This window comes from Dermacentor albipictus, chromosome 3, assembly GCF_038994185.2.
Source record: "Dermacentor albipictus isolate Rhodes 1998 colony chromosome 3, USDA_Dalb.pri_finalv2, whole genome shotgun sequence".
NCBI classification, from domain to species: domain Eukaryota; kingdom Metazoa; phylum Arthropoda; class Arachnida; order Ixodida; family Ixodidae; genus Dermacentor; species Dermacentor albipictus.
This window is the reverse complement of record NC_091823.1, coordinates 151,509,411-151,532,353: the sequence shown is the minus strand read 5'-3', so window position 1 is coordinate 151,532,353 and position 22,943 is coordinate 151,509,411. Positions and strand designations below refer to the sequence as shown.

The 22,943-nt window shown below is 45.3% G+C and overlaps 1 protein-coding gene and 2 long non-coding RNA genes across 5 annotated transcripts in view; 2 read left to right on the top strand and 1 right to left on the bottom strand.

Moving 5' to 3' along the window:
- Window positions 1–5,022, bottom strand: part of LOC139056981 (uncharacterized) — an 83,632-nt gene extending 78,610 nt beyond the window's left edge. The window contains exon 1 of the long non-coding RNA XR_011512486.1: window positions 4,637–5,022. This is a non-coding gene — a long non-coding RNA (uncharacterized lncRNA). The remainder of the gene's footprint in view (window positions 1–4,636) is intronic.
- LOC139056980 (uncharacterized) overlaps window positions 3,366–22,943 on the top strand; it is a 227,560-nt gene continuing 207,982 nt past the window's right edge. Inside the window, exon 1 of one of the 2 annotated variants that reach the window (XM_070534766.1) lies at window positions 3,366–3,572. In XM_070534766.1, coding sequence (XP_070390867.1) covers window positions 3,480–3,572 — 93 coding nt within the window. In that variant the 5' untranslated portion in view covers window positions 3,366–3,479. The remainder of the gene's footprint in view (window positions 3,573–22,943) is intronic. The other variant, XM_070534767.1, reaches the window with a different exon arrangement.
- Window positions 13,073–21,120, top strand: LOC139057628 (uncharacterized). 2 transcript variants are annotated; one of them, XR_011512945.1, is made up of 4 exons: window positions 13,073–13,211; window positions 14,714–14,755; window positions 17,868–18,056; window positions 20,755–21,120. It is a non-coding gene; the product is annotated as an uncharacterized lncRNA (long non-coding RNA). The 2 variants fall into 2 exon arrangements; XR_011512944.1 differs by having other exon boundaries at window positions 17,868–18,072.

Genomic DNA, 22,943 nt, shown 5'->3' with positions numbered 1-22,943 from the left:
GTCAAGGGCATCGTGTATACGTGGGAGTGGGCAGGCATCCTTCTTCTTATTAGTATTCCTATTATCTTTTTCCTAATATGTTATTCCTATTATTATTATTCTTAATATTATTATTATTAGGCATAATTTTTACTAATGTTGTTCAGATGATTGTAGTCTACACAGATGTCCCCCTTCTTAAGCAACACCAGTGGTGACGGCCAGGGACACGAAGAGGGCTCAATGATGTTTTTATCTAGCATTCTGCTCACTTCACTTTGAATTACTCGGCGTTCAGGTGCAGAAACTGGATACGGTCATCGGTGAATAGACGTAGCACGGCCAGTAAGATTCCGGTGCTTGACCGCGGGCGTCCGGCCTAAAGGGCGATCGGAGAAGTCCAAAATGTCTCGGCAGGACGATAATACTTGGTAAAGGCCTTCAATCTGCGTAGAGGACAGGTTCATCGCAACCATTTTCTGTATGTTGGGATCGGCACCCGAAGCTGGCGCGAGGGGCCTGCGAAGCACGGAAGAACAGCCGGTTCGTGACGCTACCACATAATGGTCGCCCAGAGAATCAATGTTGGCAAGGCAAATACTTTGCGGAAGAATTCGCTTTGCCACTCCAAAGTTAAAGATAGCTATGCGAAGGCAGTTCGCAGTAATAGTAAATATAGTGTGAGACACGGAGACGTCATAATGTAGTGGAATATTGGGCACAGGAGTGGCGTGGTACTCGCCATCAGGAACTGGTGGGGAAGACATCAGTTCAATTGAGGCTATTGACTTTGTCAGCAGGCGAAGAAAGCCCGTGGGGCGTAAGCGATACTTGGGTGCGTCAAAACATTCTGCGAGCAGCGGCAAATCAAGGCGAAGGGTACTGGCAGAGCAGTCAATAAGTGCTGAATGCGAGGAGGGAAAGTCGAGGCCGAGAATCAGGTCGTGGGGGCAATGAGCAATCACGGTGAAGAGGCCAGGAGTGAGGCGGCCGGCGATGCTGACACGTGCCATACACATGCCTACGATACGCACAGTACCGCCCATCCTCACCGCGGACGACGCGTGCCGACGCTGGGGGAGGAGCTTTTCCAGTCGTCGTCGGAAGGCAGCACTCACAATAGTAAGATGTGCGCCTGTATCGATGAGTGCAGTGACAGGATAGCCCTCGACGTCAACGTCAAGAAGGTTTTGGTTTATAGTTAACGTCAGAAGAGGATTTCAGGGCAGGGTCGACAACGCAGCTTCACGTCCAGAAGCTGCAGTGCCTAGTTTATCGGCTGGCTCGGGGAGGCGATAGGCAGCGAAGAGAAGCTGCGAGGTTGCGGCGAACGAGCTTGATGGCGTCGAGGTGAGGGATAGTGGTGTGTTGCGAAGGTTCGGAGCAGGGGCATCAGCGGCAGTGGGTTTATGGCGGGCGGCATAGGGAACAGAAGGTCCAAAGGTGCGGGAATAAGTGGCGGCGTATGCCCGAGGTGGTGGTGGCCATCGGTTGCAGTAGTCACGAGTGACGTGGCTGATGCGACAGCAGTGGAAGCAGATCGGCCTGTCATCAGGGGTAAGCCATTCGCACGGGTTGTGGCGAGATGTGGCAAAGAAGGACTGCCGGGGACAAGGAGGGCAGCTAGAGAACTGGGGAACCCTGGGTTGAGACGTTGAACACACGGAGTTCAGACCCATGTTCTCATATTCCTGTCTGTCGATGGCCAGAATGATTGCAATCTTGGTTGCTGGTGGATCGGGAGGCGTCGCTGAGAAAGCTGGCGAAATCGCGGCCTCGCGTTCGCAGCGAACAATACGGGTTACGTCGTCACAGGTTATAGTCTGACGCGGTCGACCCTCACATGTCGACGTAACAGCAGTGTTGTGTAGCCGCGTGATGTGGTGTGCGTTACGGCGGCTCTTAGCTTGTTCATGGCAACTCCTAGCTTGTTCATGGCAACGGCATTCTTGAATGATCGTGCCGATTGTCGAGACGTTGCCGAAGTCAAGCAAATTGAAAGCGTCATCGGTGCTGTCTTTTAGAACAACTGACACTTTATCTGTTTCAGACATAGCACCATCAACTTTGCGGCAAAGAGCCAAGACGTCGAGGACGTCTTGGATCTGTGCATTTCTGAACACGAGACGCAAGAGCATTTCTCGTGGCAACTTCGCGGCAAAGGGTCGCCAAACAGTTCCCGCAGCTTTTCTTTGAAACTGTCCCAACTGGTTATCTAGTCGTCATGCGTCTTGTGCCACGCGCGTGTGGTGCCGCCGAGATAAGAGATGACATTGCCGAGCATAATCGTTGGGTCCCACTTGTTATTAGCACTGGCGTGTTCATAGAACTTGAACCAGTCGTTAACATCATGTCCCTCCAGGCCACAGAACACACCAGGGTCGCGAGGTTGGGCAGGCGTGACGATTGGAGCAGTGGGACATGCCTAAGCCGTTACAGGGGAGGTCTGGTCACCGGGACGCATGGTGACAAGTTTGAAGTACCGACCACTTCGGAGCTCTGTGGTGAGGACGGGGATTGACAACCTCCACCAGAGTGTTACGTGTAGAAAGACACAGACGAAATGGGCTATTTGGAAGTCATTTACACTGGAACAAGACAGCCAGGCCGACACACGCCCGCGCCAAGGCAAGTATCTCCCGGTAATACTATAATAGTATTTACAGCTTAACTGTGAACTACATATTTAAGAAAAGTAGATGAAACTGGGAGTTATATGTTATAGTCGTCTAAGCATCTAATAGGCGTATAATTTTTTTCCGATAGTTTCGATAAAACAAGGCTCACATGGGTTTTCTGTAACGATACTCTACGCGAAAGACCATATATTGACACAAGACGGGAAATCTGTATAGTTTACAACCTCAGTGTGAACTATATTGTGACAATAGATGAAACTCGGAGTAATGATACAGTCCTCGTAGCGACAAATTTCAGTATAATTTTTCTCAAGGTATCTTCATTAGATTGAGAGGTACAGAGCATTAGCGAGAAACTGGAGAGTTAGTGAGTAAAACAACTCTATCTCGTCCAGCATAGACGCGATGAAACTCAACGTCACCTGGCTAGGCCCACTCGGGGACCACCAGGTGAAGCCTGGCGGCCCTCTCGCGAGCCCTCTGGACTGCCAGGATTTCAGAGGTCTGGTCCAGGTCTGGTCTTGGTCCTGAGAGGTCTGGTCCTGTTTTTTTTCTTCGGAGATCCCATCGCTCCACGATATGAAGCACAGCCGCAGAAACAACAATCGCGTTTCGAGATATTTACGGCTTTCCTTTAGGATAAGTAATTCCTTTCGGGCATTGTGTCGCTAACGTTTCGTGCATTGTGTTGTCAAACGCATATTGATGGGACTAGAATCAGTCGTAACTTCAGGCCGGCGTGGCCAGCCACACAATACACGAAGCTTCTAGAAGGCTTGCACCGTCTGCGCAGTACAGCAGCGTACCCGCTGGCAGACGATCTACGAATACATCCCTGCAACCAAAGGACAGGCCACAGAAATGGAGGTGTCACCGCACACACCTTTGAAACCTCATCATTATGAACTGCGCCACAAAATAATGAAGAATAATGGCATCCACATAATCTATCCAGTGAGTACTACGTCGCGCTTGATTTTTGTGCTTGAAATATGAGAGGAAGCGGTAAAATCTGGCAACCTTTGGATACTATACATGATAATAAGCATATCTGTATGCAGTATTTGTATTACGCACCTAATGTTATGCACACTACATGCAGTGGCACATATTCACAACAACTGCATGAGAACATGAGATTTTACCGATATATTTACTCATCATGCCATCAGCGTAAACCGACATTACAGGGGAAACTGGCAAATTTGGGAGTGCAAGAAAGTGTAACTTATTTCTAATTTGCCAAGTTGGAGCTAAATTATATACAGATTATTCCAAGTAGTTCATCACTACAAATTGTTATTACTGATGCAATGATTCACAAACTTGAATTGTTACAATAGGGACAGCAAGCTAATCGCATCTCTTTGACCTTAAAGAGCCCCTCACCAAGTCTGGCCATTCATTAGCTGACGAGCGCCGTGCACAAACGCGTGCTAACAATCGTGCCTGCTAAGTATAACCTCTTCACGTGCCGAGAAAAGAGCTCACATTTCGAACCAAACGCCGTTTGTCGTTCTCCTCGCGGGCGCCGTGGTCCCAGCAGCAGAGTGACGTGAATCTCGCGAATGCCCTACGCACGTCGCCGTACTGTGACGTCACTCTCAGTCATAGGTGAGTTCGACAAGTATTCAAGGCAGCAACAATTATTTGCTAAAGCGGTCGCTTAAAATTAAATAATGGGGTTTTGCGTGCCAAAATCATTTTCTGACTACGACGCAGCGCCCTCGTGGGGGACTCCGGAAATTCGGACCTCCTGGCGTCATTTAACGTGCAGCTTAATCTCAGTACATAGGTCTTTTCGCACTTTGTACTCATCGAAATGCCGCCGCCGTGACCAGGATTCAATCCCGCGACCTCATGCTCAGCAGCCCAACAACATAGCCACTAAAAAACAGGGCGGGTAAAACTATCGCTTCATTAGAAGAAATAAAGCTTACAGATATAATGAAACGTACAAGGTCATTGTCATCGTGTTCTTGTTTTACTTTTTGCCGCCGCAAGAGATATGTACTTACGTTTCGTGTGCATCTTCCCACGTCGTGGATTCGTGCGCGCAGAGAATGAAACTGTTTCACTTTCTGCCGTCTTCCAGCGCGTGATGATGCTCTGTCGTCCGCTCGTGTTTCCCTCAGTTTTTGTGCACCACTCACTCATACCGCAAGTCAGGTGCTCTCGCTGCGCGAAACAAGAAAAACGCAGCAGCTGGCGCACCAGTCCGTTAAGGCCCGTTTATAGTCCGACGTAATCGGCGCGCGGGCGAGCGTCGTTCGCGGTCAGTCACGCTACGTCGGTTGCGCTGCGCCAGCCGAGATGCCATCCCCTCTATACTTCAACGCGCGCGCCGTAGGCTGCTATCTTCGGAGCATGCGCAGAAGGTTCACCAAGTGGCGCGCCGTCCGCAAAAGCCGTCTGCGGAGTTGTGTTGGCGCCTTTTTCTTCGCGCGCAGTGCATTGTGGGTCGACGCAGTCGGCGGCGCCGGCGTGCGAATGGAGCAGGAGCCAAATTTGCGCCGGGCCCGTTGGGGCGCGCTGGCAGCCGCCGGTTACGTCGGCGCTGCAGTGCGTCGGACTATAGAAGGAGTTGTTTTTGCCAACGTAACGTAGCGTGCGCGAGCGCGCGCGCGCGCGCGCGCGTTACGTCGGACTATAAACGGCCCTTTATCGGAAATGCGCCGCGCAGCAAAGTACCGAAAAAAAGATTATCTGCTCTTCCACTCGATGATGTGGAACGAGCAGTGGAGCTGTGGTGTGTTTCACCTCAAGCTACGCATGTATACAGGCTGCGTTATTATTATTATCATTATTATTATTATTATTATTATTATTATTATTATTATTATTATTATTATTATTATTATTGTAAGGAAGATAACGAATGTGCGCTCTGGGTCAGCAGCATCGGCAGCATCAAGCGCGCAGCAGAAGCTCGAGCTCGGAAACTGCTCGGTGCATCGTAGAACCGGCGGTCGCTACGAACCCTAATAAATCTCCTTTACAAGTGGTGGAGCCGTGCTGGGTAACGTTCCACTCTACCATCCTGGAACTCCGTTGTCGGACGCTACCCTGTGCCATGCCGAACGCCGACCAGCAGACTCTTCCACCGCCACCCGTCCCTTGCCCTGGCACCATTCACCAACGGGAGCCTCCCATCTTCAGCGGAACCGACGACAACGACGTTGAAGAGTGGCTGTCGTTCTACGAGCGGGTGAGCGTTCATAACAAATGGAATGACTCAGATAAACTGGCTTACGTGTCATTCTATCTCGCGGGCGTGGCCAGTCTCTGGTTCAGAAATCATGAGAGGGATATCCGAACGTGGTCGGCGTTCAAGACTTCGAATACAGAAGTATTTGACCGACCCGCCGTCAGGAAACTCCGAGCCGAGCAGCGTTTGCGTACACGCGCACAGGACACGGGTGAGACATTCACCAGCTATATAGAAGACATTCTCGATTTGTGCAGGCGCGTGAACGCTGCCGTGACGGAAGCGAAAAAGATCAAGCACGTCATGAAGGGAATCGATTATGACGCGTTCCAGATACTTCTGGTCGAGGGCCCACACACTGTTGATGACGTCATCAGCTTGTGCCAGAGCTATGATGAGTTGCGTAAGCAGCGAGCTCTGACAAGGCGACATCCCACACCAAATGCGATGTCACTCTGCAGCCTGGCCACCAGCCCAGAACAAGCCTCCACCACGCACTATGTTGGCTGTCGACGCTCAAAGATCCATCCGGCCGCCTTGCCCGCTTGGCATTGCGAATCCAAGAATATGACATCCGCGTGGTTTACCGTTCCGGGCGAAAGCACTCCGACGCTGACGCGCTATTGCGATCACCGCTTCCCCCGATGGCCAGTCACGACTCTTTCTGCGAGAGCACATTATCCTCTCTGGACGCTGACACTATCGCTGCTGTACAGCGTAATGATCCCTCGACTGCATCTCTGCTCGACCTTCTCTCGGATACGTCAAAAGTTCCAGCGTCACGTATGCTTCGGCGCCAAGTGCCTCATTTTGCGATTCTCGAACACCTACTATATCGACGCAACTATGCACCAGAGGGACGCACCTGGTTATTCGTCATTCCGAGAACCTTGCGATCAGAGCTCTGCTCCTCGTTCCACGTCGACCCTCAGTGTGGCCGAGCAGAAGTCTTCAAAACCTACGAAACACTTCGACACCGCTATTACTGGCGGGGAATGTACAATTTCGCTCGAACATTCGTCCGCTCTTGTCGTGAGTGCCAACGCCGTAAAGCGCCACCGCACAACTCCGCCGGTGAACTCCAGCCTTTGCAATGCCCATCCCGACCCTGTGATCGCGTGGGCATAGATCTCTACGGGCCACATCCGTTGACTCCTACCTGCAACAGGTGGATAATCGTTGCGGTAGACCACTTAACCCGTTATGCGGAGACCGCTGCTCTACCAAATGCTACAGCGCAGGAAGTCGCCAATTTCATACTTCACCGTTTTCTCCTTCGTCATGGCGGTGCACGTGAACTTTTAAGCGACATAGGCCGCGCCTTCTTATCTGAAGTCATCGAACAACTGCTTGCTGAATGTGCAATTGTTCATCGTAAATGCACTGCTTATCACCCACAGACTAACGGTATCACGGAACGCTTTAATCGAACTCTTGGTGACATGCTCGCCATGTATGTTTCACCTGATCACTCCAATTGGGACCTCGTTCTTCCGTTTGTCACCTATGTATACAACACCGCGACTCAGGCCACTACCGGATTCTCACCCTTTTACCTTCTTTATGGCCGTCATCCTTCGCACACAATCGACACCATTCTGCCCTACCGGCCAGACCCCTCTGAATGCCTGCAAATCTCGGAAGCCGCCAGACACGCCGAAGAATATCGCCAGCTGGCCCGTCGATTCACCTCCGACGACCAGAACCGTCAAAAAGCCGTTCACGATGTCCAGAACTCGACTCCCACTTTTCTCCTGGGCGCTCTCGTCTGGTTGTTAGTGCCACAACGCACGCCTGGGCTATCTTCGAAACTCCTTCCGAAGTACGACGGGCCATACCGTGTTCTCGAGAGAACATCACCCGTGAATTACCTGGCTGAGCCGCTAACGCCGCCGTCCGACATGCGACGTCGTAGCCGCGAAGTCGTTCATGTTCAGCGTCTCAAGCCGTATCACCATTCTACCGCCCTTCCAGAAAACTAAGCCACCAGGATGGCTCCTTTATTTCCGCGGGGCCATTGTAAGGAAGATAACGAACGTGCGCACTGGGTCAGCAGCATCGGCACCATGAAGCGCGCAGCAGAAGCTCGAGCTCGGAAACTGCTCGGTGCATCGTAGAACCGGCGGTCGCTACGAACCCTAATAAATCTCCTTTACATTATTATTATTTAAAATATTAAAATAATTGATTTATTAATTATTGTGAGGTCGCCTCGGCGACTGTGACGTAACCAGAACACTCAGCGCCCACTGGAACCATGTGTATAGGCCGCAGGTGGCCGTTAAACCGAGCCTCGACGCGACCGATGCTATGCGTTGACCGAGCCGCAGTCATATGAGTTCCCGAAACAAAACACATTTGTTTATATTGTTGCGGGAAGAAAGCAGGCCCACGAGTGTAAAATAACGTATATTTACAAATGATGGATATGGCGTTCAGGCAACTGCCAGACTTCGTCTTTCTCTACTCCAATTGAACTTCTTCCTTCACTTCAGCGTAACATCACCCTCCCGGCGGGGTAGCGCCGTCCCGGTGCAAGTTATACAGCCTCACGTAATGGGGGGACATAGGGCTTAAGCCTGGTGACGTGAAAAACATCGCTGGTTACGTTGGGAGGCACTGAAGGCAGACCGACTGGGGCGATCGCGTATGTCACGTCGGACAGTTGGACAGATCTGATACGGACCAGAAAAACGGGACAGTAGTTTTTCCGACAAGCCGACGTGAAGTGAACGCGTCCAGAGAAGGACAAGGGAACCAGGTGAAAAATGCAGGTCTCCGTGCCGAAGGTCTTAGCGTCGCTTTTGAGAAGCTTGCGAGACTTTGAGGCGATGACGGGCGACATCTCGGGCCTGGGCGGCTAAGTTAATAGTATCGCGAGCGTAACAAGTGCTGGGTGACTGTACTGCGGAAGGTAGCAACGTGTCAAAAGGCAAGGTGGGGTCGCGGCCATACAAAAAGAAAAATGGTGAAAATCCTGCACTGTCGTGACGGGACGAGTTGTATGCGAAAGGGACGTATGGTAAAGCGACGTCCCAGTCGCGGCCATCGTTGGAAACGTACATGGCGAGCCTTTCAGTGAGTGTGCGGTTGAGTCGCTCGGTGAGGCCGTTCGTTTGAGGGTAGTACGCGGTAGCAATCTGATGTTCTGTAGAACAGGAGCGGAGCAGATCATCAACGACCTTCCATAGAAAGTAGCGGCCGCGGTCCATCAGCAACTGGCGAGGGGCGCCCTGGTGCAGGATGACGTCTTTAATAAGTCGGTGACATCTGTAGCGCAGCTGGTTGGCAGCGCTCGTGCGATGGCATATCTAGTGGCATAATGGGTTGCTACAGCAATCCATTTGTTTTCTTTGATGGAAATTGGAAACGTACCAAGGAGGTCGAGGCCCCCCTTATGAAAATGACTGTTGAAATGCTGTTGGCATATTGTTGACGAACTGTTGACTCAATAGCCTTTCAACAATACCTCAACAATTATTGAAACCACAGAGCACGAATTCAACAGTAAAGTTGTTGGGCAGTTCACAACAAAAAAGTCGTTGACTAAATTCTGTTGGTATAGTGTTGAATAGTATTGAGTATTACTGAGCCATTGTTGAGTAGTTTTCAACAATAAAGTCGTTGACTAAATTCTTTTGATATATTGTTGTATAGTATTGAGTATTATTGAGCCATTGTTGAGTAGTTTCCAACAATAAAGTCGTTGACTATATTCTGTTGATATATTGTTGAATAGCATTGAGTATTATTGAGCTAATGTTGAGTAGTTTTCAACAATAAAGTCGTTGACTAAATTCTCTTGACGTATTGTTGAAAAGTATTGAGTATTGAACCATTGTTGAGTAATTTCCAACAATAAAGTCGTTGACTAAATGCTGTTAACTTATTGTTGAATAACACTGAGTCACGAGCAATATTGAGTTTCGAAGTACATGTGAAAAACACACGCACATATGTATGTGTGCGTGTGTTCTTCTCTGTGACCTCTTTTGCACATATATGTTGCTTTACTGATCACTTGATCACCATTGCATATATACAGGGTGTTGTTTCACGTTACTTGAACCATAGACGTATATACACGGGTTTCAGCTAACTTTACTCAGAGTTTAAAAATATGCCGATGCACCATAAGACGATGCGACCAAATGCATGTTGCTCACTCTTGTACGTGTCACGCTATTCTTGTATTTTTCCTAAGTAGCTAACTAGTCAAGAAAATTAGCCATTCTGAATGAACAAAGTTAGGCGAAAAATTCCAATTAGAAAGTTCTAGAGCACTTTGCAAAACGTCCGATTAGGCAATTTCTAACTTTCTATCTATTAAGCGTTAGTGTTTTTCAGCTTACTGCGGATGCCCGAGAAATACAAAAAATATCACCTGACATACGCGCTTGCGCGCCGTGCGTGCAGCGCTCCCAAACGAGCATACCATCGACCAGGGTGTGTTGCCGCTTAAAAGGCGACAGGGCAGTGACGAAGGCGTTGGCTGTGGTATTGATCGCCAGCGACGCCCTTATGAAAATGACTGTTGAAATGTTGTTGGCATATTGTTGACGAACTGTTGACTCAATACCCTTTCAACAATACCTCAACAATCATTGAAACCACAGAGCACTAATTCAACAGTAAAGTTGTTGGGCAGTTCACAACAAAAAAGTCGTTGACTAAATTCTGTTGGTATAGTGTTGAATAGTATTGAGTATTATTGAGCCATTGTTGAGTAGTTTTCAACAATAAAGTCGTTGACTAAATTCTCTTGATATATTGTTGAATAGTATTGAGTATTATTGAGCCATTGTTGAGTAGTTTCCAACAATAAAGTCGTTGACTATATTCTGTTGATACATTGTTGAATAGTATTGAGTATTATTGAGCTAATGTTGAGTAGTTTTCAACAATAAAGTCGTTGACTAAATTCTTTTGACGTATTGTTGAAAAGTATTGAGTATTGAACCATTGTTGAGTAGTTTCCAACAATAAAGTCGTTGACTAAATGCTGTTAACTTATTGTTGAATAACACTGAGTCACGAGCAATATTGAGTTTCGAAGTACATGTGAAAAACACACGCACATATGTATGTGTGCGTCTTTTGCACATATATGTTGCTTTACTGATCACTTGATCACCATTGCATATATACAGGGTGTTGTTTCACGTTACTTGAACCATAGACGTATTATATACACGGGTTTCAGCTAACTTTACTCAGAGTTTAAAAATATGCCGATGCACCATAAGACGATGCGACCAAATGCATGTTGCTCACTCTTGTACGTGTCACGCTATTCTTGTATTTTTCCTAAGTAGCTAACTAGTCAAGAAAATTAGCCATTCTGAATGAACAAAGTTAGGCGAAAAATTCCAATTAGAAAGTTCTAGAGCACTTTGCAAAACGTCCGATTAGGCAATTTCTAACTTTCTATCTATTAAGTGTTAGTGTTTTTCAGCTTACTGCGGATGCCCGAGAAATACAAAAAATATCACCTGACATACCCGCTTGCGCGCCGTGCGTGCAGCGCTCCCAAACGAGCATACCATCGAGCAGGGTGTGTTGCCGCTTAAAAGGCGACAGGGCAGTGACGAAGGCGTTGGCTGTGGTATTGATCGCCAGCGACGTGCTTCCCTCGCTGCGGTTCATGATGGCGATAAGCAGACGGGTGTTCACACCGGTTAAATGGTATGTTTTCGTTTGTGCGCAGAAGGCTTAGGAGCCGTGCAATCACGACTCGCAGGCGGGCATGTCACGTGGTGCTTTTTGTATTTTGCGAGCATCCGCAGTAAGCTGGAAAACACTAATACTTAACAGATAAAAAGACAGAAACTGTTTATTCGGACGTGTTGCCAACTGCTCTGCAACTTTCTAATTGGAATTTCTTCGCAACTTCCTTGCTTCAGAAGTTGGTTAATTATCCTTGACTAATTAGCCGATTAAGCAATATATAGAAATAGCGCGACACGCTACATACCAAAGGGAGCAACATGCATTTAGTCGCGTCGTCATAGAGGGCATAGAGTTTACACTCGGCCTAAAGTTAGCAGAAACACCCTGCATATATATATATATATATATATATATATATATAGTTTGAGAAGACAAACGTCGCTACAAGCAGTGATAAACAACCGATGATTGGACGCATCCTGCATTTCTATCGGCGTCCATTATAAGGGGCCAGTGCCCTGGCTGAGTGTTAGGAAACGGCATTGCATGCCTCCATGTTAAATATGGTCAAGGTGGCGGGGAACGTTAACAAAATTCAAGTCTGGGGTTTGACGGGCCAAAACCACGCTTTGATTATGAGCCGCACCGTAGTAGGAAACTCCATATTTATTTTGACCATCTGGGGTTCTTTAACCTGCACCAAATTTGGTGCAGGTTAAACGCACAGTACGCGGGCGTTTTTGCATTTCAGCCCCATCGAAATGCAGCCGCCGCCGCCGGCATTAGATTCCAAGCACTCGGGTTAGTAGCGCAACACCTCAGCCGCTATGCCACCACGGCGGGTGCGGCGGAGAAAGGAGTGAACATCGTTTTTACAGAGTAATTTAGCTTAGATGTTACCCGTTAGCGCGCTACAGAACGAAACGAAAAGCTTGGCGGATATGTGCAACATGGTGCTCATATTTCACATGGAGGCCAAATTCTTCTCTGTGACCAAGACGGGGTGCTGGCGAATGTGTTGGGAATCTGCTCGGCCACCAAGCACAACCTGCGCTGCTATACGTTCTCGGTGACAACTCGCACAGCGCAGAAGCACACGCACAAATGTTTAAAGAATGGGACGACAGACCGCCTGCAGTTTGCCATGACGTCGAAATAAGAAGCACAAACAGCGACGTTTCTGTACTTTTGTGGTCAATAGTTCAGTTCGCATGGTTGCGGCACGCATTACTTTTTTTTTTTAAATACAAACGACGAAAACTGTGCGCGGAAACATTAGCACGGCGTTTGCGACGTTTGAATTTGGCGCCTTTTCCCGCGCATGCCATTTGCTCCGGCCGGTGCACTGCGTTACTGCGCCAAAGAAAGTAGTTCATCAAAGAAGTGAAGCAAAAAACTTTTATACACTTCCAAAGCGCTACAATTTTTCTGTAATAACATGAAATCACAGAATTTGTTATCAAATGGTACAATTTATGATAATATAAGCGTGTATTTGTATGAGTGTACATGTATGATTGCGCGTTTGCGCTGTTGAGGCTTGTAGCATTCCGGCGTGATCGTGCATGCCGGTTGTGTGAAAACTTCCTGCGGTTTCTGCGTTCTTTGTGTGCTTCGCTGTGACATCTTTGGAATGTTCCTGCGTGTTGCTCGCTTTTTATGGGCTTGTTGCCTCGAAGATCGCCATGATCGCCTCCGACTCAGCGACATCAAAGGTGAGTTAGTGTTTCGAATTCCCCTTGTTCGTCCGCGCCTGCGGCGCGGACGAAGGGGAATTTCAGCGCCTGTGCGTGTTTTCCGTGCGCCTCTTTTCTAGTTTTCATTCCTAGCACTATCCTTCCGTTGCCAGAATTGGTTGTACCGCACTAGATTCGTGGTATATAACATGGAGCTTTGTCCTGGTTTAACTTTACACTCCGCTTGTGGTGACGTAAGGCAGCTATGTGGTGCCAGCTAAAACAGGGCATGTTGTACGCCATGATTTCTGATACGGTATTCGAGCACCGATTGAGTTAGCCTTATTAATGAGCGCAAAACAATGCGACGTGAAACCATCCGATCTGTACTGTAATCGGAAGATATTTCGTTTGCGCCACGCTAGTACAAGACGTGGGAGCGAGCTTGTAGCGGCGTGGGGCGGTGGGATCGGCGAAAGTGTATTCTGTTGCGCTGAATTCCCTTCAGGAACGAGTGACTAGGCTGCTATCTGACACGCCGTGCGGCCGATGTTCGCGCGATCGGAAAACACAGAGGAGGCTGTCGCGCAATAATAATAAAGAATTTGAAGGGTGTACATGTGATTCTATGCGATACGTGAGATACAATAGAGGGGGATGCCACAGAGTGCTGCGAAATCATCGAGTTATACGCCTTGCTAACCGCGTGTGTTTTGTTTTCCACCAGTTCGCGCGCATTCAGCTTTCTTTTTTCATCTTCGTTCGACGCCATCGAGGGCTTCGCCCCAAACGGCTTCGCGTAGGCGCTCTTAGCATTCACGGAAAGGCAGATTTCATGTCACTCCAGGTCCTACAACATTCAAAATAACGTAATTTCGTGAAATTGCAGCTTTTCGCACTTCAGTAAGTGATTGATTTAACAAAATTTTAAGATCAGTAGAGGAACGAGATGCCTGGCATATCTGCTTTGTCGTCCCACTGGGTTTCGAGGCGGCATGTATACGTTATCGGCAACATAAACATCAATAATTAGCATTGTTTCTTGTGACCATAGAAGTAGCTAGTTATGTCGAAAAGCTATTTTTGCTTTGAATCCGAGCACTAAATAGTGAACAGATTGAAAGGGGAGCGCATAGTTGTGAACTAAATGACAACGCTTTGCCACAAGCTTGGAATAATGCATTGTCGAAAGAGCAGTTCTGTGAAATTCTTTGAGAGTAAGCAAAACTTCAGTAGCATCAGGTAGACGGGGAGTAAAAGAATGCAACACTGTGGTTTTATATGAAGGAGCATCCTTTAATATGTGGCCATAACAGTTCAGTAGATGCATGGAAATAATTTTTAAAATAATAGAGGAATGTGAAATAAATTATTTGACAAGCTCACACTGCCATTGGCAAGAGCGGCCACACTTTAGTGTATTCAATGACTAGTCATTTGTATCCGTCTATTTATGTCAGCCTAATGGTCCATGTAGCTCTTTTGATTGTTGATTTTGCTGCATTGTGGCTTCACATTTTAATACTGACATCTTTTTTCAGATTCAAAATGAGCTGAGAGACACCCAAGCTGGAATGCTAAAGGTGAATTCTTTGGCCATCCATTCTGTAACGTCACCATGATCAAATACCTTGATGCCGTGAAAATGTATTGCAGGAAGCAGAAAAAACAACATTGCTGATGCAACTGCAAGGCATTTGCTCCAGTGATCAATTGGTGCAGAGTGCCTTCATTAGGAGACATGGTGCCTTTAAGCACTCAGCTGAAAGACTGCAACTGCACCGGGACTGGGAGTGAATTTCAGTGTCACTTGTGAACATATTAAAGATAGAATGTGCCTTCTTCAGGGTATATGCCTGATATGGGAGGGGTGTTCAGAAACAGTGTGGATATTAGTGGTCTACGTGAGTGCACATCTTCCGAGTTTTACCTATGTCATGCAGCAGTGCACTGCTAGAGGTATCAAACCAGAGCAGCAGCACCCTTTGAGAAAGTTGGCTGAAGAACGAGCAGTGATCAAAGCTTTCTGCATTTCAAGGGCCAAATTCCAGAAAGATTGATGCCGAGCTGGACGGTGTGAAGTGCCGGTCACCACATACTGTAGCCAGCATGGCATGAATCTCCTTGGCATTATGCCTCGTTAGGATACAGAAATTGCATCACTGCTCATAAAAAAAAAATTGGAAATTGGGAGGTTGAGGGGAAGTGGCAGGGCTCCCCTCTGGAGTAGCCAGTGCATGCCCATTGCTATACTGATAATCCTACCTTAATGAGAACCAGTGATGCATGTTAACCTATTACGCAGCTAAGTGCATTCCTTGTTTTGTATTAAGGGGACACTAATGACACCTTAAATGAATTTAAAATAAAGCATCGCTTTAAATATCTACTTCTGTAAATTTCTTGGTAATTGCTTGATTATTAGAGAAAATAAAGCTCAGCGTTCAATTTTCTGAGTATCGCCCCAAAATCTTCGTGCTGACATCTCATTGTCACATCATGGATTTCAAGTATTTTTACAAACTTGGGTTGTATTGTTTCAGTAAAAGTTCCTGACGGTTCTTATTTTAAGTTTTTGGAATACAATGAAGAACATCTTTATTTGTAAAAAAAAATTGCTGCACCTGAACAGACATCATCAAAATCCATGACGTCACAGCAAGCGGGTGTGGTAACTTCAAGGCAGCACTGCCACCAATCTTTCCTCTTGCTGCTTTTACAATTTACTCACCCTCTTGTCATGGTACGAGTGAATCTCTTGAATTGTAGGAAGGTCATTTACAGATACATCTAAAATAATTTTTCTCTTTAGTGCTTTCTTGCCATAGTTGCTTAGGGGTGTTGGCACAGCGCCGCTAAGCACGAGGTCACATGATCAAACAACCACATTTTGATGGAGGTGAAATACAAAACTGCCCATGTACCTTGCAGCCTGATTTGGTAAAAATTAATCCAGAGTTCCCCACTATGGCGTGCTTAAAGCCTGTTTCACATGCAAGCGAAAATGCTTGCAAATCCTGCCGCCGCGCCGCAGAAATCAGTTTCAACGGTGGGAGCGGCAAGGTTCGGGCAAGTTGGAATTTCATCGCAGCGGCAGAGCGGCAGCACTGCTTCCGAACGACCCACCTCGACACGTGACCAGCGGAGGATTAGTGCTGGAAAGCCTGCGCATAGGATGATGTTTATTTACTTGGTACACGTACAGGCAACATGCCAAGAGAGCTTTTCAACGAATTGTTAAATTGCTAAGCGCAGGATATGTATTTATAAAATAAAAATTTGAGAGGCAGAGACAAAGCTATATTTATGTTGGTAGTCGCAAACTACCGAAACTGGCTGAAAGTCCTGTGTTTTATGCCAGCAACATTGCTATTCGCAGCAGCGGAAAATGCGCGGCGGCAATGCATATGAAACGAAACTTTGCGATAAGCTTTGCAGCGCCGCGTCGCTGTTCGCTCCATTCGCTGAATCGCTTGCATGTGAAACAAGCTTAAACATCAGATTGTCGTTTTGGCACTTAAAACGCCAAAATTTAATTAATTTAATTTTACTTTAGTGCTCCTTTAAGCAGTAGAATTCATGATCTCTGCAAAAACTCATGCTCAAAGTATTTTCCGTAAAGAATAAATAAACAGTAGATATAAGTGTCTATTTATATTTTGAATTCTGTGATACGTGATGACTATTAGTGGTATGAGACAGAATTGTAATACAATGTGTGATGGCACGATGATGCACATCGAGGAAATGACTGAGTCTCCCTAGAGGTCCTTGACATGGACATCAACTGACTGTCCACAAACTTCTGAGTTCACTCCGTGATCTTGTGCAGCCTGTGCTTTGCGAGTAGATTAATTTAATTGAGGTTTAATTTAATTTACTGTCCTTACGGCTTATGTACATTTCATACAGTGGAGTGGAATCTCGCATTACTTCTGGAGCACAGCAAGCGAACGTGATGTGTAGTGGTAATCTTAGTAATGATCGACAATCATGTCCCACTTCGAGCTTCTAATGCTGCTTGCCAACACAAGCAGCAGCATCTGCTCAAGATAGCGTGAAAGAGATTAATTGAAAAATGGCATATGCCCAGGGTCACATACCCAGTCACCCAAGCTGTTCCAACGGTTGGTATTGAACTCTTCCCTCAACATAGCAGCCCAATCTCCCCATTAGACCATGGCTACATATTCACACAAATGGATGGGACAATCGAGACAAACACCTGAAAATATGAAGTATCCCAAGAATGGTAATCACAATAAATAGTACTAGATGTGCATTAGCGCAAGCTCTTGGGCCAGTTGGTGCATGATGAACTTGAAAAAGGGGGGTACCAGCAAAACAAAGGACGCGCACACATGGAAAAGGCGTTAGACAGGGACGAACGCTGGTCAGTCCCAATGTCCGTCCATGTCTAATGCCGTTTCCTTGTGTGCATGTCATTTGTGTTTCGCTGGTGCTCCCCTTTTTCAAGTACTAATGTTTGGATACGTTGGTTTATTTTTCTTGTTTGTGCTGGATTGTTTTTCTGAAACATGGGGCATCCAGACAGCATCAGAAGCTTGTAAGAAGTCAAGTTTAGCATTTTAGATTTGCAACAGGTACTTTTGTAATTGATTTGCAGTAGGGCTGTTGTGTGAATGTACTTGAAAGGCTTAAAACTGTTTTGCTAACATTTACTTAAACATGCAGGTTCACATACGCTGTAAGAGTGCACATTGAGAAGGTTATCCTGGCCCAGCTTACCATGGCCTGCCATGGTGGACCAGGAAAGTTTGCAAGGGCCTTGCTTCACCATGTGTTCACAGAGGAGGAGCTCATGGGCCATTTGGGCTTTGGAAATAACACCAAGGGGCAACAGAGGCTCTTGACCCCATCAGGGTCAGTGCTGTTATAGGCAAGTACCATATACCCTTTCCGGTTGCATTTTTACATTCACATTTCTTTTCTAAATTTATGAACTTGCCATTGGCATAACAAACGACTTTCATGTAGCCTGTGTGTGCAGTTGTGTGCTACAATAGCCTACCATTTGGAATGACTGTTCATATGATCTTGAGTGCCTAATGCCGCCATACTCAAATGCTTCCAAATTTAAAAGCTGCCTTCACTGCCGAAAGTTTTTAGCATCTCCACCAAATAAAATGAGCTGCATTTGTGCATTAGCAGTGCTCCTTGGCTGTCATTGCAAGGAATAGTTGTCTGTGAAGCACGCTCCAAATCTGTTGGCATGGAGGACATGGTTAAGTAGCCTGAAAGTGTTAATACACGAATTGCGGAGAAGCTATGCTCAAGTGTGGTTACTGCTCAGCTCGAGCAGGAGCACGTTCACCAAATTGCAGAAATCAAAACAAAACAGCTCTCCATGTTCTGAGATGTGAAACAGTAGTTTCACCAATTTTAACAGACCACATCAAATCAAAGTTGCTCCTATCTTGAAGCAGGTCCATGTGATCCGAGACAGCAACCTTTCAGCGGAGGGAACCTGAGTGTTGTGGCAATTTTCTTTTGGTAGTTTCAATCAAAGAAACAACAGGGACCGAGTTGCCAGCTTCACAGTCAACAGTACTATGTTTAGTGGATGCTTACTTATTCTAAGCACCTAACCTATGACTCGTATTTATTAACATGCACTGTATCACTTTGTATTCTAAGATAAGAAAAAAAATATTTATGTGGCTTTTCCTCATATACTTCAATAAATGGAGAATAGGCTCTTGGGGCCTAATGTATAAAGCTTCTTACAGACCATCGGACATGTCCACTACTCCCATTCTGAAATTGTTAGAATTGTTTCCTGCTTCCTTACTTCACCTACCTGTTAACATGGTTATGAACCATTGCCAAGTAGATTATGGGCTTAAATTTATCAAAAAGATTAATGGGCTTTTCTGTCGCTCTTGTTTAGCCCGTTGAGGATCACATTTTGGGGAGAAATATGCCTCTAATTTAGGAGTTATATATCTTTTGTAGTGTGCACATACTCAAAACTTTCGACTTGAATAGTGTCCTATTCAATTTAGTCTTTGAATGGTCACTATTTGTAAATGTGAGTATTATTCTAATATTTCGAAACACCAATAAAACATGAGATTTGAGCCAAAGTACGGTAAATTTTCACCTCCAATAACATAGTATAGACGTAAAACGTAAGAACTTGTAAGAATAGCAGACCAGGCTACGTTACTAAAGTAGCTGTACTTTAGAGGCTGTACAGCAATCATTCATGCATACTGAAGAGTCCTGTGCATGTGAAGAAACTTTTTGCTGCTCCATTTGTGCCTTTAATAAACAGCTCTTCATAACATAACAATGACAGAAACTTGCTAACTTTAAGAATACTAGTATGTGAACCTCATCTTACATTAATTGTGATATCAGCTGTTCATTATTCAGAAGCTATCCAATATTTGATTTGCTTCTGGCATTATTCGGTTCAGTCTCAAAAATCACTTTTCGCGCATCCTTAATATTGTTATTGCAGATTTAAGTTCTTCAGGGCGACTTTCCGAGAAAATAAACTGGTAAATAATTTTTTAAAATAACAATAAAGTGGCAATACCATTTCAGTATTTGCAGTTTTACATGTTTTATTGTTTTATGCAGGATAAAGCAGCATAATTTTTTCTGTAATGAAACTTATGGAAACTTGTGGCAGCACTCCCAAATTAGTGCAATGACAGACACCAAGGAGCTAAGTGAAAAATCAGTTTGGGAGAAACCCAAGGAGCGACAGCACTATAAGAATATTTTCTAGAAGTCTCAGAAGGTTGCAGCACCTCCAGTGGGAGGCTAGGCAACACTTTGTTCTGAAAAGGCAAATTTTTTCAGAACGTTCCATCACAGTGACAGATGTATGGCAGTGAACCCTAAAAGGGTTAAAGAAGTCAGTCCTATGGCATATGGCTCTTAAAAGACAGCATTTCTTCGTATCTGTCACATTCTGCATGTGTCATGCTAAGCAGTTTGGCGCACAACTACACGGAATCCTCATTATAACAGTAATTCAGTCGTTGAGGAAGAAAACATACTTCGCTGTAAGCAGTGTCTTCTTTAATGTGGAAAGTCCTAAGTCATTGTAAGGCGAGAAGTACGTTCCGATTGCATGTGAACTCGGGAAACCTAACATCAAATGAAGCTACACTCAATTATAGTGACATGACACTATTGTATTTGGAGCATGGAAAAGCACAGTGAAGTACTGCACATTTTAATTATGAAACTTACAAGAAATAATTTTAGTTGTCAGTTCAGGTTTATTTATGAACGACATGAATTTTTTTCACCATTTTGTTTATCAGCAAGCAAAGTTCACATCTTTGACATTGAAGATATTCATAAAGTTATATTGCTACAGTGTTTTGTTCCTCTTTGCCCTTTCCTGCATTTGACACTTAGTGGAGTCCTGTGCCACACTAAATAAATTTAAATGGTCATGCTGTAAAGCTGTACCCATGGAAAATTGGAATAAAGCAACACAAATACATAAATCAATTTCATTGTAACAAGGGCATATTGCATGCCATTCTTTTGCATGTGGAAGTTGCTTTTTAAAACTTATTCTGGCTTGTTTTTGCAGGCTTCACGTGTCGCAAATTTCCTGGTACCAACATGCCCTATGTAAAGAACTCTGGCCTCGCTTCTCGCATGGGACCTTGCCCCTGAAGCAACTGCCCCTGCCCCTTCACCTCTGAAGAGCCCAAGTTGGACAGCTCAAACCAAAACACAAGTGTTGTGCTTTTGTAACTCTCGACATTTTTATGTTTTATGTTAGTCTCCTGAAGGGCCCAATTTGGATTTCTCAAATGAGCATACAAATGTTGTGCCTTCCTATGCCTTGACATTTTTATGTTAATTTTATTTATGTTAATTATGCTAGTCTCCTGAGAAGCCCACATTGGATTGCTCAATCCAGAATACAAGTGCTGTGCTTTGTTATAGTTCACTACATTTTTATGTTAGTTTTTGATATGGTTCCAGTAAGGATAGTGTTTCCTTATTAATATATTTTTTAAGTAGCTTAAGTCATTTCATGCCAAACCACCCAACAATTTTCTCAAGAACTGTTCCATTATGGCAAACCATTTCAAGTTTGCTTGATTTTGAGTAGGTACAACGAGAAAATTTTTGAGAAAATTTGCTTTCATACATACTCTGAAGTAATTCCAGGGCAACCAACCAGCGTTTTTTTGGCCATCACAGATATAGTTGAAGCTCCGAACTCTTGCTCCCCATTTATTTTCCTTCACAAAAATTTTTTTGAATTTTGGCAAAAATTTATTGTTCTTGCCCAGCTAAGCTAGAAGCCACTGATACACGTTTCTTCTGAAAGGGAAATTGTATGATCCAGATATTCAGGTGGTGTTCATGTCAAGAGACTGAAGTGGTGTGACTGCCAAAATTTGCAGTTTGAATTTTCTTCTAACGTAGGGAAATACAGAAGGCACAAAATGAATATAAAATCAGACTGCTTGACTTGGGATAGCAGCAAAATATTTCAAGCCTTGGAGGTTCAGTTGATCAGCTAAAAAAAACTGTAACGTTGAAATTTTTTGCAAGCTTCGTGTTGAAGGTAAAAAATTAGCTTTGGTGGTTGGCACAAAAGTATGTCACCCATCATTACACAGCCGTACATGTCTGCTATGCATGTGACATGAAACAAAAAGTGATTATTCTTTAAGTGCGATAAGGTATTTTTTATAATGTTCCTTTGTGGATCACACATACAGCATAAATATAGCATGAATATATGAATCCATGTCATCTAGCAAGGAAAGGTTGTTAATATATTAGCCACAAGAACTACTCAACAAACTGACTTGCCTTTTTTATCATTACGAAGGCAGGTGACGTCAAGCGCTGCTGCTGCAGTCTCAGCTCGTATTTTTTTAACATGAACGCAAAAAGTGGTCGCCAATGGTGTCTGACCACATCAGACTGAACATGGCACATATGACTTTTATAGATGAGCATGTTCCAGCTCTGAAACAGTGGTAGCAAACAACACCACAAGAATTTGTTCATACTCATGTAGGTTTTCAGTCTTAATTATGAAGGTGTTTTCTACTTGCATCATCATTGGGCTTCAGGGAGCAGGGCACAAAGTGTCCTGCTCCCTCTATGTTGCATTGCAATGCGACATGCCCTTTAGGATGCTTTGTATGAACAATATCAGTGCTCTTTATAGATTTACTGTCTACATAATAGCTGATATTTCTTTTTCTAAACTGCATGAAACATAACTCTTAGCACTGCAGGATTCCCTCACATATTTATTACGTACGAGGTCTGTTAGGAAAGTATTCGACCTTTTTTTGCGAACACCTGATGAATATGAAACAAGCACGTTTTCATCAGCCGCCCTTGAACCTTTGTGCGCATGCATGAATTTTTTCCCACCTGCCAATAGCGTGAATTGCTGGGACGCAGCGTTTGAATGAGGTAGTACGGTGCTCTCGTCGGTTTTTTATCGCAAGGAAAATGGCAGAGCGACTGGAGCAGTGCTACTGCATCAAATTTTGACAGAAACTGGGCGACAGCCAAGTGGAAACCATCTGGAAGATTCAGAGTGCTTTCGGTGACTGTGCTATGAGCAGCACACAGATTATGGAGTGGTACAACCAGTTTAAAGACGGCCACACATCGGTGGAGAGCGAGCCACGCTCCAGTCGGCCATCAACATGCCGAAATGACCAGGTCATTGCCGAAGTGAACCCCGTGGTGATGCGGGACCGTCGTGTAACTATCCAAGAAATTGCGGAAGAGGTG